This window comes from Triticum aestivum, chromosome 2D, assembly GCF_018294505.1.
Source record: "Triticum aestivum cultivar Chinese Spring chromosome 2D, IWGSC CS RefSeq v2.1, whole genome shotgun sequence".
Taxonomy (NCBI): Eukaryota; Viridiplantae; Streptophyta; class Magnoliopsida; order Poales; family Poaceae; genus Triticum; species Triticum aestivum.
Window position 1 is genome coordinate 400911187 of NC_057799.1, and position 17673 is coordinate 400928859.

Below are 17673 nucleotides of genomic sequence, written 5' to 3' on the forward strand. Positions count from 1 at the left end.
ATGACCTATCTGGGTTATCGCTGGCACCCTGAGTACACCGTCTATGAGGAGTACCAGGATTTTAACCAGGAGCAGTACCGTGCCATCGTCCACCTCTACTCGCGGGAGTATGACTCCACTACTGTGCTACACACCGCACATGGTGTTGGTGTGACCATCGATATGGCTGTCCACGATGCTGCCTATGCTGCTCTGACACGTCTTCGTGAAGAGTATCGAGAGTTGGACACCTCCCCTTTCAGGCACATTGCTATCGCATCTGATGTTGGTGCGGAGGGATACTATACTGCTGCCTACTCCACTGTCACCCGAGAGCCCTTCTACCATCAAAACCTGGTTCTGCATGCTGATGGGCTGGATCGAGCTAACCGAGCTCTTCGCCACGAGATGTACACCACCCGTCAGCACCTTTACCGTGCCCTGACGCTGCTGCACCCCTTTGTCCGATCAAGACAGGTACCGCGTACTGCGATCTACCCAGCCAGGACCGTGATGCCCCACGGTGTCGGTTGGCCAGAGGTGGGAGGCTACTCTCCCGCACTTGGTCCTCTTCTGCCACCTGAGCGTCGGGCTCTACACCTGAGTATCCGCGGCCCCCAGTCTGCTGACGTGGAGGGCTATCCGTTGCCTCACTATGAGCTGTCGGGCTACGATTACCTCCACGGTACCTCTTGGGACTGATGTAGGCTTGCTTGTAGTGTTAGTTGCAGTCGCCGTGAGCCTGTGTGCCGCCTATGATGTTTTAGTCTATGAACTGAACTCTATGTACTGAACTCTATGCATGACCCCTTTTGTAAGTTATGCCGACTACTATGTAGTAGCTATCGTGCTCCTCTCGTTATGCATGTTTCATCATGAATGATTCTTGTCTTTGCAAATATTTCCCAATGCTGAACTACCCCTATTATATATTAGCAGGATGGTTAGACCAGGTGGTCGTGGTCGTGGTGGCGATGCCCCACCACCACCTGAGTACATGGCTGGTATGATCCAACAGTTTGAACTGAACCGCCAGTTCATGGAAAATATGATGGCTCAGTTTCCTCGCCCCAATATGAACCAGCAGCCAGCCCAAGTGACTCTTCAAGATTTCATACGCCTCAACCCAACCATCTACCGCAGCTCAACTCAGCCTCTGGATGCTGATGACTGGCTCCGTGACATCACCTATGAGATGGAGTCTGCTGATGTAGCCCCTGCCAGCTATGTCACCTTTGCTTCCTTCTTCTTGAAGGGACCCGCAGCTCAATGGTGGGACAGCCACAGGCGTACTCTACCAGCTGGAACAATCATCACCTGGCCAGACTTCCAAGCTGCTTTCCGTGCCCGCTTCATTCCTCAGGGAGTCATGGACCGGAAGAAGCGTGAGTTCCGCAACCTCACCCAAGGCAACAAAACTGTCGAAGCTTATCAGCGGGAGTTTCTGGACTTGTCCCGCTATGCTGAAGAAGACATTGCAACTGATGCACGCAGACAGGAGAAGTTCCGTGATGGACTACAAGCTGACATCAAGCTCGCACTTCTAGTGCATGACTTCGCCGATTTCTCCACCTTGGTGAATAAGGCCATCAATGTCGAGACTGGTCTGCAGGAATACCAGAGCTCTCAGAGGCGCAACCGTGACACGGGCTCATCTTCGGGCTCGCCCTCACAGAAGCGTAAGATATGGATCCCGAACAGCATGTATCGTCCAAATGCACCTGCTCCAAGGAAATCTTATGCTGCACCGCGTCTGCCTCCTCCACCATCTAGGCAGTCAAAGCTACCAGCTCCCCCACCTGGGGCTCCTGTTCCCACTCCCGATAATGGTCTGTGCTTCAAGTGTGGTCAACCGGGTCACTTTGCCAGGAACTGCTATCAGAACCAGAATCAACTGGCCCTTCCAGCAGCTGGCCGTGGTAACAACCAGCCCCGCAACAACAATGCTAAGTCTTATGGTCGTGCTCATGCCAACCACGTTGATCTCAGCGAAGCTCAAGACCAGCCTGCTACTGTGATGGGTACACTACTCGTAAATTCAGTACCAGTATCTGTTTTATTTGATACAGGAGCATCCCATTCATTCATATCAGCAGAATTTGCATTCCTGCATGGCATTAATTACGAAGAGATAAACACTCTGCTAGTGGTACACACCCCTGCGGGCCAATGTCAAACCTCTATGGTTAGTCACGACGTTACTGTTGAAATTGAAGGACTGGAATTTCTTGTCTCTCCCATCGTACTGAAGTCCTGTAGCATTGATCTCATTCTGGGAATGAATTGGTTAAAAGCGCATACTGCTTCAATCGTTTGCACCACTAAGACCGTCCATGTGCTACACCCTTCAGATGAGATAGTTACTTACCAAGCCCATCTGGTGCAAAATGCCGAGGCAAGGCTCTATGCATTGAATGCATTGAACGCTGCACCACTCGAGGGCATTGAAAACATTCCCGTCGTGCGTGAATTCCTCGACGTCTTCCCTGAAGAACTTCCAGGGATTCCCCCTGCTAGAGCTGTCGAATTCATCATCGACTTGAAACCAGGCACCACTCCTATAGCCAAGCGACCCTACAAGATGCCGCCGCATGAACTCCTTGAGCTTAAGGAGGAAATCGACAAATCTCTTCGCAAAGGATTCATTCGCCCAGGTTGCTCTCCTTGGGTAGCACCTTCTTTCTTTGTCAAGAAGAAGGATGGGACAAACCGGTTAGTTCAAGACTACCGTCCTATAAACCAAGCTACCATCCAGAATAAATACCCCCTTCCTCGGATCAATGATCTGTATGATCAACTGGCGGGTTCGTCAGTGTTCTCTAAGCTCGACTTGAGGTTGGGCTACCACCAGATCCGTGTTCGCGAAGAGGATATCCCAAAGACCGCCTTCGTGACTCGCTATGGTTCATACGAGTACACCGTCATGTCTTTCGGTTCAACCAATGCTCCAGCCACCTTCTCTCGTCTGATGAACTATATATTCATGGATTACCTCGGCAAGTTCGTCGTGGTTTATCTGGATGATATCCTGGTATTTTCCAAGAACGAAGAAGAACATGCTGAACACCTTCAACGTGTGCTGGAAAAGCTACGAGAGCATCAACTATATGCCAAGTTCTCCAAATGTGAATTCTGGCTACCCGAAGTAACCTATCTCGGGCATGTCATCTCTAAGGATGGTATTGCCGTCAACCCTGAACGAGTTCAGGCTATTCTTGATTGGACTCCTCCCAAGAACGTTAAGCAAGTCAGAAGTTTTCTCGGTCTCGCCAGCTATTGCCGTCGATTTGTCGAGAACTTCTCTAAGATCGCCAGGCCTCTGACTAACCTGTTGCATAAGGGTGTCAAGTTTCAATGGACAGACAAATGTCAGGAAAGTTTCCAGGCACTCAAAGACAAGTTGACTTCTGCCCCAGTTCTAGCTCCACCTGATACTAAGAAGGACTTCGTCATTTACTGCGACGCTTCCCGTCAAGGATTAGGCTATGTCCTAATGCAAGACCGCAAAGTGATTGCTTATGCCTCTCGGCAATTGCGCCCTCACGAAGAGAACTACCCAGTTCACGACCTCGAACTTGCTGCTGTCATTCATGCGCTGAAGCAGTGGCGACATTACCTTCTCGGTAATCGTTGCGAGATCTTCACCGACCACCAAAGTCTGAAGTATCTGTTTACTCAGCCAGACCTGAACCTCCGTCAGCAGAGATGGATGGAGCTTGTTGCAGACTTTGACTTGGGTATTTCCTATACGCCAGGCAAGGCTAATGTAATGGCTGATGCCTTGAGCCGCAAGTCTTACTGCAACCACCTCCAGGTTCACAAAGTTCAGCCCTCTCTTGTTGAAGAATTCAGGAAGCTGAACCTCCATATTGTTCCTCCGGGTGCACTCGCTCCCCCTCCTAAGGAGTTTCGCAAGATGAACCTCCGTGTTGTTTCCCAGGGTTCCCTCAATACCCTGGCCGTCGAACCAGATCTCCTGGACTCCATCAAGAGAATACAGGGATATGACTCTGAAGCCCACAAGATTAAGCGCTACCTCGCAGAAGGAAAGCCCTCATTCTTCACCATTGCTGAAGATGGCACCTTATACTTCAAGGGCTGCCTAGTGATGCCATGTGCAGAGAAAAACCTGGATATGACACAGGAAGTTATGAAAGAAGCTCATGATACGCCTCTATGTATCCATCCTGGTAGTACAAAGATGTACCAAGACATCCGTCAGAGATTCTGGTGGTCTAATATGAAGCAAGACATTGCTCGTTATGTTGCTGAGTGTGACGTTTGCCGTCGTATCAAAGCAGAACATCAAAGACCTGCTGGAACTCTGCAACCTATCTCTATTCCTGAATGGAAATGGGACCATGTTGAGATGGACTTCGTCACTGGATTTCCCAAATCACAGAAAGGTAATGATGCTATTCTTGTCGTCATTGACCGGCTTTCCAAAGTTACACATTTCCTGGCGGTCAAAGAAACGATCACTGCTAGTCAACTGGCAACGCTCTATATGTCCAGGATTGTTTCACTCCACGGTATTCCATTGGTTATCAGCTCAGACCGTGGCAGCTTATTCACTTCAAGATTCTGGGCAAGTTTCCAAGAAGCCATGGGAACTCATCTGTCATTCAGTACTGCGTTTCATCCTCAGTCGCAAGGGCAAGTTGAACGCGTCAACCAAGTTCTCGAAGACATGCTTCGAGCTTGTGTTATTTCCTTCGGCAAGAAATGGGAGGAATCTCTCCCGTATGCTGAGTTCTCTTATAATAATAGCTATCAAGCTAGTCTGAAGATGGCCCCCTTCGAAGTGTTATATGGACGAAAGTGCCGAACCCCTCTGAACTGGTCAGAAACTGGGGAACGTCCACTCTTCGGTCCGGATATTATCCAACATGCCGAAGAACAAGTCCGCATTATTCGTGAGAATCTCAAGACTGCTCAGTCACGTCAGAAGAGTCAGTATGACCGTCATCATAAAGACATGGTCTATCAACCTGGCGAAAAGGCTTATCTTCGAGTCACACCTATGAAGAATGCTCACCGCTTCAGGATCAAGGGCAAGCTAGCTCCTCGCTATATTGGCACATTCACTATTCTCGAAAGGCGTGGAAAAGTGGCATACCAACTGGAGCTACCGCCGAACCTTTCTCAGGTTCACGATGTGTTCCATGTGTCACAGCTCCGCCGTTGCTTCAAGGACCCAATCCGAGCAGTGGATCATGGAATGCTCAAATTGCAACAGGACCTCTCCTATAAGGAGCATCTGGTCCGCATTCTCGACCAAGCTGAACGCCGCACACGTCAGAAGGCGATCAAGTTTCTCAAGGTCCAGTGGTCGCACCATTCTGAAGATGAGGCCACTTGGGAACGCGAGGATCGCCTGCGTGATGAATACCCCGCACTGTTTCCTTCTACCTCCTAAATCTCGGGACGAGATTTCTTGTAGTGGAGGAGATTTGTAACGCCCGGATAATTAAGCTATAGTAATCCCACGCTAATGGTGCCACGTCACCACGGTTACTGTTGTTAACCTCGCGATGATTCGAAACCGTTTCAAAATTTAAATTCAAATTAATGTCAATAACAAAAGTTTTCAAATATTAAAATAAAGATGTTCGGGAGATGCCATATTTTGCCTAAGTAAATATGGTGTGGTAAACACATTTTTATAAAATGCCTAAATAGTTTAAATTGAAATAAAACAGAAAAGCAAATAAATAAAAGAAAAGAAAACAGAACAAAAAAAACAAAAGCCCCCCCACTGGACCTGGCCCAACTGGGCCAACCCCCAGGCCCAGCCGGCCGGCCCACCCCTCTCCCTTATCCACTCCCCAGCCCCCCCCCCCCCCCACCGACACTCCCCCCCCACCCCCGAAATATCTCCTCCTCCTCCCTCCCCCGATCCAGAACGGGATCGAGAGGAGGCCACCGTCGCCGACCGCCCCCGCCGGCCTCGCCCTCGCCTCGCCGGAGCGCTGCCCTCGCCTCCACGCCGGCTTGCACCCCGACACCGCGTCGCCATCGTCCTCGCCTCCTCCCCGCGCCCCGCTGCCAGTCCCCCTTCGGCCACAGTGAGCGCCGCCGCGCCTCGCCCCTCCTCTCTCTCCCTCGCCCCCTCGCTCACCGGCACCCGCACGCGCGCACATGTCCCTGACCGCGCTCGCCCGCTACCCCTCGCGCGCGCTCATCGTGGTCAGGCCGCGCCCTGGCCGCGCGCTGTTCCGTCTGGCCGCGCCCGACGCCCCGCGCCAACGCGCCTCGCCGGCGCCGTGCCGTTGGCCGCGCCTAGGCTCGTCCCTGGCCTCGCCCGCACGCCCGCCGCTCGTCTCCGCCCTGCCTCTCACTGCCCTGCCTCGCCGGGCCTCTTCCTCCTCGCCCAGGCTCGCCGTCGCCCGCACCAAGTGCCTCCGTCGAGCTCCCCGAGCGCGCCTGCTCCTTGCACCGGTCGCGCCCCGCACCGGGCTCGCCCCGCTCCGGCCATGGCCGGCGCCGTGCCCCGCCGTGGCCGCCAGCGCCCACGCCCACACCCCGCGCCCGTAACCCGCAGTGCCCCCTGGGCCACTGCCAGTGGGCCTCGCCCCCTCTGGGCCACTGCCAGGTGGGCCTCGCCCCCCCCCCCCCTGAGCCACTGCCCCTGGGCCCGAACCCCGTGGCCCTATGACATATGGGGCCCAGCCCACAGAACGAAAAGAAAAATAAAAATAAAAATAATAAATAAAATAAATTAATAATAATAATAAGAATAAATTAATTAATAAAAATAATAAATAAAATAAAAATAATAAATAATAAATAATAAATAAAATAAATTAATAATAATAATAATAATAAATTAATTAATAATAATTAATAAATAAATAAATAAAGAAAATAAAAATAAAAATAATTTTAATTAATTAATTAACTAAATTAATTAAGTTAATTAATCCTGTTTAAATTAATCTAATTAGATAATTAATTTAATTAAACAGTAATTATTTAGCTAAACCCTAATTAACCTAATCAGAGAATGACAGGTGGGTCCCACTGGACCCACATGTCAGTTTGACTTAGTCAACCCCTGTTGACTGCTGATGTCAGCATGACATCATGCTGATGTCATAAATCCAAATTTCGAATTAAATAATTAATTAAATTCCAGAAATTAATAAAATCTTTAGAAAATCATATCTTTTAATCCGTAACTCGGATTAAAATATTTTCAACATGAAAGTTGCTCAGAACGACGAGACGAATCCGGATACGCAGTCCGTTCGTCCACCACACCTCCCTAACCTATCGAACTCGCAACTTTCCCCCTCCAGTCCGTCTGTCCGAAAACGCGAAACATCGGGAATACTTCCCGGATGTTCCCCCCTTCGCCGGTACCACCTACTTTCGCGTTAGGACACACCTAGCACCGCTCATTGTCATGTCACGCATCGTCATGCTTATGTTTGCATTGTATTTACTGTTTCTTCCCCCTCTCCTCTCCGGTAGACTACGAGCCCGACACTGCTGCTGCCCAGTTCTACTACGGAGTTGACGACCCCTCCTACTTGCCAGAGCAACCAGGCAAGCCCCCCCCGATCACCAGATATCGCCTATTCTTCTCTATACTGCTTGCATTAGAGTAGTGTAGCATGTTACTGCTTTTCGATATCCTATCCTGATGCATAGCCTATCCTTGCTACTACTGTTGTTACCTTTACCTGCAATCCTACATGCTTAGTATAGGATGCTAGTTTTCCATCAGTGGCCCTACATTCTTGTCCGTCTGCTGTGCTATACTATCGGGCCGTGATCACCTGGGCGGTGATCACGGGTATATACTTATATACTATATACATGACACATGTGATGACTGAAGTCGGGTCGGCTCATAGAAGTACCCGCGAGTGGATCTTTGTGGCGGAGCGACAGGGCAGGTTGAGACCGCCTAGGTGAGAGGTGGGCCTGGCCCTGGTCGGCGTTCGCGGTTACTTAACACGCTTAACGAGATCTTGGTATTTGATCTGAGTCTGGCCATTTGGTCTATACGCACTAGCCATCTACGCGGGAGTAGTTATGGGTATCCCGGCGTCGTGGTATCAGCCGAAGCCTTCGTGACGTCAGCGACTGAGTGGCGCGCGCCGTGTTGGACCGCTTTGACGTAACCGCCGTGATCGTGTGGGTTGCTAGGTCTGCTCGCGGCCGCATTCGCAACGTGCAGGTGTGCATAGGGCGATGGGCCCACACCCCTGCGCGCTTAGGATTAGACCGGCGTGCTCACCGCTCTGTTGTGCTTAGGTGGGGCTGCGACGCGTTGATCTTACGAGGCCGGGCATGACCCAGAAAAGTGTGTCCGGCCAAATGGGATCGAGCGTGTTAGGTTATGTGGTGCACCCCTGTAGGGAAGTTTATCTATTCGAATAGCCGTGTCCCTTGGTAAAAGGACGACCCGGAGTTGTACCTTGACCTTATGACAACTAGAACTGGATACTGAATAAAATACACCCTTCCAAGTGCCAGATACAACCCGGTGATCGCTCTCTAACAGGGCGACGAGGAGGGGATCGCCGGGTAGGATTATGCTATGCGATGCTACTTGGAGGACTTCAATCTACTCTCTTCTACCTGCTGCAAGATGGAGAAGACCAGAAGCGTAGTCTTCGACAGGACTAGGTATCCCCTTTTATTCTGGCATTCTGCAGTTCAGTCCACTGATATGCCCCTTTACACATATACCCATGCATATGTAGTGTAGCTCCTTGCTTGCGAGTACTTTGGATGAGTACTCACGGTTGCTTCTCTCCCTCTTTTCCCCCTTTCCTTTCTATCTGGTTGTCGCAACCAGATGTTGGAGTCCAGGAGCCAGACGCCACCGTCGACGACGACTCCTACGACACTGGAGGTGCCTACTACTACGTGCAGGCCGCTGACGACGACCAGGAGTAGTTAGGAGGATCCCAGGCAGGAGGCCTGCGCCTCGTTCGATCTGTATCCCAGTTTGTGCTAGCCTTCTTAAGGCAAACTTGTTTAACTTATGTCTGTACTCAGATATTGTTGCTTCCGCTGACTCGTCTATGATCGAGCACTTGTATTCAAGCCCTCGAGGCCCCTGGCTTGTATTATGATGCTTGTATGACTTATTTATGTTTTAGAGTTGTGTTGTGATATCTTCCTGTGAGTCCCTGATCTTGGTCGTACACATTTGCGTGCATGATTAGTGTACGGTCAAATCGGGGGCGTCACAGATACGTGGGAGCCGGATGGCGGAGTTGGGCCGCCTTCCCTTCACCTCTATGGTGCAAGACTACACCGACCGCTTTCAGGCCCTGGCGTGCCACGCGTCCGGTGTGACGGCTCACCAGCGGGCCGAACTCTTCATCGACGGTCTGCCAGATCATATACGTGTGGACGTCGAGCTGCAGGGACCCCAGGACCTCCAGATGGCCATGTACTACGCCCGCGCGTTCGAGCGCCGCGCGGTGGCCATCCAGCAGGCATCACCGTCCCGGGCCGCTGGGCCGCCACCCTGGCCGGATGTTCCCGCGCAGGGTCTGCCTGCTCAGGCTTCCGCGGCACCCCTTGCCGTGACCGCGGCGCGCCCGTTCCGCCGGCTCACCTCGGCCGAGCTACTCGAGCGGCGCCGCCAAGGGTTGTGCTTCAACTGCGACAAGACCTACATGCCCGGCCACGTCTGCCCCCGACTCTTCTACCTGGAGGCTGCAGACTACATTGAGGAGGACGCCGTCGCCGCCGGGCTTGGCGACCTGGCCGCCCCGGCTGTCGCGGAGGTGTTTGACGCTGGTTGATCACCTCGAGGAGTTCAGCAAGTGCTTCCCCGCCTTACAGCTCGAGGACGAGCTGTTTGTGCAGGCGGGGAGAAGTGTTATGACCGGCATATTAGGGGCTTAGCCCAGTAGGCTGCGGCCCAAGTTATCTTATCGTTATTAGGGGCTTAGCCCAATTATCTTATCATTATTAGGGTCGTTTGCTTAGGAGTCAAGTAAACCTTTCTATATAAAGAGAAGATGTATCAATCTAATCAAGCAAGAAGCAACCAGTATTTGCTCGGCTTCCCTTAGGGAGCCGGGAGACCTAACCCTAGCCGCCTCTTGCGCCGCCGCCGCCTCTTCTCCACCACGCAAGGACGGCGCCCAGCCGCCGGCCGCCGCGCCCTCGACCTCGTCTTCCTCCATCTTTCCCCTACAATCTCCGCCGTAGAACCGGCAGAACCCTAGCTCCTAACACCTCTGGACAAAACAGCACCCAGATTTGAGAAGCATGGAGACTACTTTCTGTAGAAAACACAAAAGGGGCAGTCTTATTATCACGGTTTCTCTTTGGAGTATTGTGATCGGTTAAAATAACCAATAGCAAAGCCTTTGCAGCGTACTACAGTAAGAAAAAACTTGGGGGCAAGGCTGACATGCTCAACACGCGTTAGTCTTGCTAATCTACAGTTTCTGGCAAACGTGTGTTGAATCAGTTTTCCGGACACTCGAAGAAAGCAATGAAATTTCCATGACTGAATCACTATCATCTAAGGAGCAGGTACATAAGTAAGCCGATGCAATTTACAAAAATCATAATTAATCTTGGCTTGGCGCATCCTTTGCAAATTCAGTAGGACTGAAAATATCGTCCCCAATCGATAATTTGAATAGTTGACTGGAAAACCTATACTGGACACGTGACATGGTCTGATGAGCATTGCAAATTTAAAGAGGTTCTAGAATAATTGTGGCGGTGTCGAGAAGTGCCTAGTGCTCATGAATAGAACCCCAAACATGAAGTATAAATATCTATATTTTAGCAGATAAATTTAAGACTTAGATGCTCTGAATTTCTTCATTTGTGAGAAAAATGATATTGCAAGGTAGATCATTTTATTGTACAGTAAGCTCTCGAAAAGTACCTAAATTTCAGTGTACAATCTGAATTGCTAAGAATACCTAAAAAAATATAGGCATGGAAATTCTTAGTGCAAAGATTAAAACAGCAGAATTGCATAAACTTACAAGTTTTGCAGACTTTTTCTGAAATCGATTATTTTCTATCAGATTATTTGCTAGAACTAATATAGAGTTGGGATAGTTTACAAGGATGATCGGTAGTAGTACTTGGTATCCATCAATATTGTTAGTCGAACTGAGACTGCTTACAACCATTTGCTATAGAACTTACAGGTGTACTGAAGGATATTCATCAAGTGCAGCTAAATCATTTCATATATGAAGCGAAAATCAAGAATTACTGGCATTAAGGTAATCAGTGAAAGCACATACCCGAACAAAATTTGAAGCAACAAATCTGATTACGTATACGTTGATCTGATGATGCCTCCGGTGAGAACTTATAAAGAGTATAGATACATCAATTATACTGGAACTGAAGATCAGTCACACACTTGTTGAAATGTAGCAAGGTGTGATGACTTGGATTGATAAGATTCAGAACATGAGCGAGAATTTGAAGTAGGAGGAATATACCAGGATCCTATGGGGAGAATGTGGTGTGGTCTGTCTGGGCGGTTGGGCAATTGCAGCTGGTCACTGAACTCGGGAGTCTTGGCGATCAAATCCTTACAATCTCCTCAGCCTTGTACCTCACATGATACCAGCTCAGGGAGGCCCTGTATTACCGCAAGAGGTGTTCATAAATCAGATCTTGAAAATAATGCTACACTGGATGCAGAATCATGTCAACTGATATAGAGGTAGATATGAATCAATCACCGGAGCTGTTTGCTACGGAGCATGGCCACAAACATCTTGTTGAGTTTCACGGTGTCGAGGTGAGAGTTGGGGTACTTCTTGAAGCTGACATACAATACATATATGGGCAGAGAACATACCTGATGAATGCAATGCCGGGTCCGCTCCACCACGCCACTTCGCAGGCTCGCTTGCCGACTGCGACGCCGGTAGGAGGGCCCGTGTGCCGCCTACCGGAGGCGGCCACCGCCGGCTGCTGCGGGTTTGTCGTGGCTTCCGTCACCCCACCCTGCGGCTCGACGACCCAGACGGCGGCGAGATCCTGGCAGCCGGACCACACTCTGCACACGCCCTCCATCACCTCGTCGTCACCCCGGCCTACTTGGCCCGCACCGACCCGTCCCCCATCTCGCCCGCCGCAGCCGCTCCAGCTCGGCGGGGTCGAGCAGGTGCTCCCCGGGCGTCGGCTTCCGCGCTTTCTTCTCCCACCGCAGCGGCGCCTTGAGGCCCTCGTCCCTCGCCGCGTACCACAGGACCGACCTCCCATTCCCATCTCCCCCTGCCTTCGCCTTCGGAGAGCTTAAGGGAGCGGATCCGGCGGATGATCCCGAGGACGACTCCGCGAGTGCATCCGCCAGGGACGCCGACGCTGAGGGGATTCTCGTGGCCGTCGCAACGCGAGGCAGCGTCCGCGGCAGGGACGACGTGTTAATTGCCGTTAATTGTGCCTATTTTTCTGGAATTGACAGGGGTTCGTTAGATATGGCAGAGTTTCGTCCGCTCTCGTATTGCTAAACGTACACAGGGAAGGATTAATTTTTATGTTGACGGTTAGATCTAATTAGTTGGGCCAGATCGTGTGGTGGTATTTTCTCTCGGTTGTTCTGTGTACGTGCCTTTGGGTGCGCTTAGGAAAGAATATGTTTACATGTTTAATAGAATATAAGTAGATAAGTAGAGATAAGGTAAATTTTTGCCTCCGTTTTACAAAATAAAAATAAAAAATGCTAACTACATCATGATGAAAGTTGAGCAGCTGGATCCTCTGCCTTGTCCTGCGATCGGACCCCTTCCCTACTGGACCCCGTCGCCGCCGCACCCGCGCCCAGGCAGCCAGCGCCGTCGGTTCCTCGTCCGCGCTCCCGAGCGTCGCTGGCCCAGGTCCTGAGATGCTCTACCACGTCGTCCGCGAATACGGCGCTCTTGAACGAGCTCCCCATCTGCATCAATGAATTTATTTATCGATTTGTCAAGGCTCTGTTAGTCAAGGTTGAGAATCATGTCTGGTTCCTGACTACTGCGCTCACATGAGAGACGATGGCGTAGAGGGGGAGCGTGCTGTAGCTGCATAGGACCTGGACGACCACGCTGACGAGGATCAAACCAAGCGGTCAGCTATGCATCTATCATCCGACAGACAAACATGTGTGATTCGATCGATCCAAGAGGGGAGAGCAGCTGCGTACCATATGGTGATTCTAGACACGCTGTATCCGAGGCTGTCCATGATGCAGGAGTTGAAGCCGAACATCGCCTGCACCCACAAGAGGAGCTCAGAATTTCAACATGTGATGGGACGATGCGATGTGTTTATTCCTGTGTGCGCGTGCACGCTTACTAGCGTCCAGAACAAGTAGGCGAACTCGTAGGCGTTCTGGAAGAGGATGAAGTGGATGAGGATGAGCAGCATCCGGGGACTACGGAACCAGAAGAGGTCGTCCGACGGGTCGACGGCGATGTCCCCGGCCTCCACGGCCGCGCGCTTCAAGTTCACCTCGTACGCCATCCGGGTTATGATGTGCTCCAGCTTCGTCCCGATCACAAGCAGCAGCTGCATGCATGCATGCACACCAAAGCACACGTTTGTATGATGACAACAGTAAAGCAATTAGGCTCGTGACTCGTGGATCAGATCAGATGAGAGGCACTTACAGTCAAGCACACGCACGTGTGAATGATGGCAACAGTAAAGCAATTAGAGAGTCAGATCACAGGCACTTACAGTCAACGGGACGAGTGAGATCCAGAAGTATGAGTGCCACCCTGCATCACGAGTTTTCAGTCCTCATTGTCAACTTTGTTACGCATGCAGACAGTCATGGACAAGTATACCGAAGTGGTAAGAGAAATGAAGCATACCGGTGACGTTAATTAGCAGGAAGAACATTACAAATATCCAATAGTACCATCTACAATGAGCAAACTCAAGTTATTAGTACAACAACAAAAAATACCTGGTTCGAAAAAGAAGAAGGAACTTACTTTATCCCAACAACTCTCTTGTAATCCTTCTCGAGGGCCTTGATCATGTAGTCGTAGAAGTTGTATTCTCGGTTCCCCCTGAAGTGCTCCTGTAGGTCGACCAGAAATAGTATTGTGGTGCAAAACCACCAGAAATCAGAAACAACAATACCCAATCCACACGCATGAATGCCAAGTAAGTACAGTAAGAAGCATCTACTTACCATCAGGAAACCAAGCCTCATGGCGATGTAATCGTCCTTGGTTACCGATCCGTAGAACTGCTTGAAGAAAGAACGCTGGAAAGGAAGATACCGTATGTGGGTCACCCAAGTTCAGAGGTTCACACATACAGCAAGTAGTAATAGAAATCTCAATCAAGTTTGCTGCTGCGCTGCCGATTGCGTACCATCCACAGCAGGATCATGGTGGCTTTGCCGTACCCCTTGTACCGGTCATGGATGAACTTGCGCTGCTGCATCTTCATCATCATCTCAGGACCTGCAGCTGTTGGTAAGCAAGCAAGCACACCTCGATTAGTATTAATTACCCCATCAGTTGCCAATTTTCCGTAATCATTTTCTTCCGGCTAAAGTAGTCATTCATTCAAAAGTTAAGAGTCGCCGTTGCCCTACCACTGTCGCCGTCAGACTTGATACTCTTCTCCCACTGCTTCCATTTCCGCATCTGCGCACGGTTTACTGTCGGGTCAACGTTGGAAGTTCAGGAATGCTAAGCACGGACCAGCAGTAGTTTAGGAGTTACTACCTGTAGAAGCCCCAGGAGCACGGTGAAGGCGCTGAGAGCGACATGCGTGACAGCTAGGACGAAGATGAAGATGTGTATCTGTTCCAGGGCGTGCAGCGAGAGCAACGGGACTTTTCCCTGAAACATACGTATACAAGATGGGCTCAAAGTTACTAAAATCCAAGTAGGCAGATGTAACGATGCGTTACAGTAAGTACACTGAGCAAGTACTGGTTAATAAAATAAAAGTTTCGCTGACAGTGTCTTCTAGTTTTACCATTACCACGTCGGTTCTGCCGATAAAAATAGAAAGTGCAGTGTATCAAGACCTCGATCAGACTAAACCTTGTTTCTGGACAGAGTCGACTTGTCTATCGCAGTTTTCTAAACCTTCGACGCGCCGACTCTCACACATGTCCAAACCGGCCCGATCGATTCCCCTGGTATAATAACATTTTCAAACCTGCTTGCTCGTGCAGTACCCCGTGGCTGCAGCCTGCTCTCCCTTGAGCAGCCTCCTCGCACCCACGCCCACGCCGGACGCGGAGGAGGAGGCAGAGACGCCGTAATGCGCCGTCGTGGAGCTGGCGCCGGGGACGCACGGCAGCCAGTGGTCCATGAGGCTCTCGTCGATGCAGATCTTCTGTATCAGGTCTTGAGACACCACGAGCATCAGCGAGATGAACCCCAGCAGCATCAGCTCTGCCGCCATGCGCACGCAAGCAAAACCACGCGTCAGTGACATGCAAGCAACATCAGTGAACGAAGGCCAATGGACGGGGAGACGACTGACCTTCTTTGAGCTTGAGCAACGCCTCGTACAGGGTCTCTCTCCGGTGAACCAGCGCCTGCACTCCCTCGTGAATCAGTGACACCGGGGAACATAATTTGCGACAAGATCGAACGAATCTGGCTGGCTGTAAGGTTGTCGATATGATCACCTTGCCGAGATAATGCAGGGAGCGCTCGAAGACGATGGAGATGAGGACGATGACGGAGCACACCGACGCGACGATCCATGTCGGGGTGTCCTCCAGAGTCGCGCCACCAGCGCCAGCCATCACTGACAACCGGCTGGTTTTCTTTCCCCCTCCTCCTCCTCACCTTGCCCGCACCGTACTCTTCGTCCTTGTCATACTTATATACTTCATCAGTATACAAGTATTGTCACACGGAGGACTTAGCTTTTCAGGGCCTTGTAGACTGACAGTGGCAGCTCAGATGTCCGTCGCAGGCCCCTTTAACCCTGACCGTATTAGCTAAGACTCTCTTTAGCTCCACGTTTCTTTTCCCAAAGGCCAAAGCGATCCATTTTCTTTCCCAAAAGAGAACAGCTAAGCCCATGGTTTTCTTTTTCGGTGTATTATGTCCCGTATGGTATTTTAACCGCGAAAGATTCAAAAGCTTCATGAACAGTACAAGCTTTTGGGGCTGGACTCTCCCGACTCCTCCCGGCGCCCCTGCGCGGCGACCGGGGGGAACCCTAGCGCCGCCCCGTCCTCGTCCCTCCCCCGACCTCTCTTCCTCGCCGCCGCCGGGACGCGCCGCCGGGCAAAGCCCGGTCGGCGTCGGCGGCGGCGGGATCTCTTCCCCCATGACTCGCTGGATCTGGCGCGAGTGGATCGCGGCGGTTGTTGGCGGCGCGCTGGAGGCGGGACGCGCCGGCGCGGGCTTGGGGGCGACGGCAGGGCTCACGCTTGCGGTTTCCCCTGGTGTGTGTGGGAGTCCGCTCGGGGCGCGCGGCGGCGGCCCTCGGCAAGCGGTGGCGGGCGCTGGGCTCTCGGCGACGCTCCGGCCTGTGCATGCGGTGGTGGTCTCTGTGCGCGGTCGGCGGCTCCGTCTCTGACCTGGACGGCGCGGGAGATGGCGGCTCGCTGATCTGCCGGTGCTCCAAGGTTCTGCCTGGTGATAACGTCGGCCCGTGCGCGAGAGTTGGATCCCTTCGAACTGATCTGGGTGAAAACTTGCCTTCGGCGTCTGTTAAGGCCGGCGGTGGCGACGCTATCTGCGTCGTTCCCTTCTTGAAGGCATCGCCATGGAGAAGTTCAAGGCCACTCTCTGCTACCTCCGGGGGAAACCCTAGATCGGATGATCGGATGACGGCGGCGCTCTGGTGTCGTTCCTCCCTTGGGGGCGTCATTCTTGGAGGTACACACGTGATCGAGGGACCAGATGACGGATTCTTTGATGGAGCAGTGATTCATCCTACACACTGATGGTGACGGATCTTGACGGCGTGGCGCAGTGCAGATTCGGAGTTCGCTGTGGGAGGATGGACTCGCACAGGAGGACGACGATGTCGGGCGTCGTGGTGGCGTCGATGGCAGAGAGACCTGGCACGGTACATGCAACAGTACATCTCTGAAGATGGATTGGTGGCAGGTGGCTACGGCGGCTCATACCCGGCAGGCGTCCTGGTTGAGGAGTGTGCCGGACTGATAAGTGCCCCATACCAGGCAGGCGTCCTGGTTGGGACCTCAGGTCTTAGATGTTTAGGTTTGGCTGCGATGTCTGTTTGGTATTAGGCCCAGACTATCTGCGCCCCTTCATCAATTGAATAGGTGTAGCAACACTTGTTGCTTAGACGGGGGCTTTAGTCTTAGTGTTGTTTAGCTTTGTAAGGTTTTGTGAGAATAATTAATAAAGTGGCCGTATGCATCGCCCAGATGCAGAGACCGGAGTTCATCCTCCTTCTATAAAAAAGATTTAAAAGCTTCACGACTCGAAGAAAAAGGACTCAAAAGCTGCCACTAGAATTTATCTTTGTGGAAGTTTCGTTCATCAGCTTGACGCTAATGGCGCATGGAGGCCGATGGGTGCTGTCTGTTCCGCTGACGTGGAGGCTGCAAAAGCTGGTTGGCGTTTCAATTGCAAGGTGAGCGTGTGACCTGGAAATCGATAGTCAAGAGATTAGCCCATCCATTTATCCAATATCCATTTCTGAGCACAGACTCATCCGCACCCCCGATGAAAAACAATCACAAAAAATACAAAAAACAACACAAAATCCAAAAGTTTTTTGCATGAT

At 51.4% G+C, this 17673-nt stretch overlaps 2 protein-coding genes across 2 annotated transcripts; both read right to left on the reverse strand.

Moving 5' to 3' along the window:
* Window positions 1–10162: 10162 nt before the first annotated feature.
* Window positions 10163–12369, reverse strand: LOC123049424 (uncharacterized). The gene is made up of 2 exons (XM_044472344.1): window positions 11798–12369; window positions 10163–11575 (listed from the first exon to the last, which is right to left on the reverse strand). The coding sequence occupies exons 1-2, from the start codon at window positions 12208–12210 to the stop codon at window positions 11518–11520; spliced, it is 471 nt and encodes a 156-aa protein (XP_044328279.1). The 5' UTR covers window positions 12211–12369; the 3' UTR covers window positions 10163–11517.
* A 203-nt stretch (window positions 12370–12572) lies between these two features.
* On the reverse strand, window positions 12573–15743 carry LOC123049423 (MLO-like protein 1). The gene is made up of 14 exons (XM_044472343.1): window positions 15587–15743; window positions 15439–15493; window positions 15109–15347; window positions 14667–14783; window positions 14534–14585; window positions 14308–14405; window positions 14123–14197; window positions 13920–14008; window positions 13797–13846; window positions 13660–13700; window positions 13276–13488; window positions 13124–13191; window positions 12965–13025; window positions 12573–12877 (listed from the first exon to the last, which is right to left on the reverse strand). Exons 1-14 carry the CDS (start codon window positions 15704–15706, stop codon window positions 12674–12676), a joined length of 1482 nt encoding a protein of 493 aa, XP_044328278.1. The 5' UTR covers window positions 15707–15743; the 3' UTR covers window positions 12573–12673.
* Between the last annotated feature and the right edge of the window lie 1930 nt (window positions 15744–17673).

Coding starts and splice junctions, on each gene's coding strand:
- LOC123049424 (XM_044472344.1), bottom strand. CDS start 12,210: ATGGGAATGGGAGGTCGGTCCTGTGGTACGCGGCGAGGGACGAGGGCC. Junction 11,576..11,797: donor CCCGGCATTGCATTCATCAG/GTATGTTCTCTG, acceptor GCGGTAATACAG/GGCCTCCCTGAGCTGGTATC.
- LOC123049423 (XM_044472343.1), bottom strand. CDS start 15,706: ATGGCTGGCGCTGGTGGCGCGACTCTGGAGGACACCCCGACATGGATC. Junction 13,701..13,796: donor CCTGCTAATTAACGTCACCG/GTATGCTTCATT, acceptor CTCGTGATGCAG/GGTGGCACTCATACTTCTGG. Junction 13,026..13,123: donor GTGTCTAGAATCACCATATG/GTACGCAGCTGC, acceptor GATCCTCGTCAG/CGTGGTCGTCCAGGTCCTAT.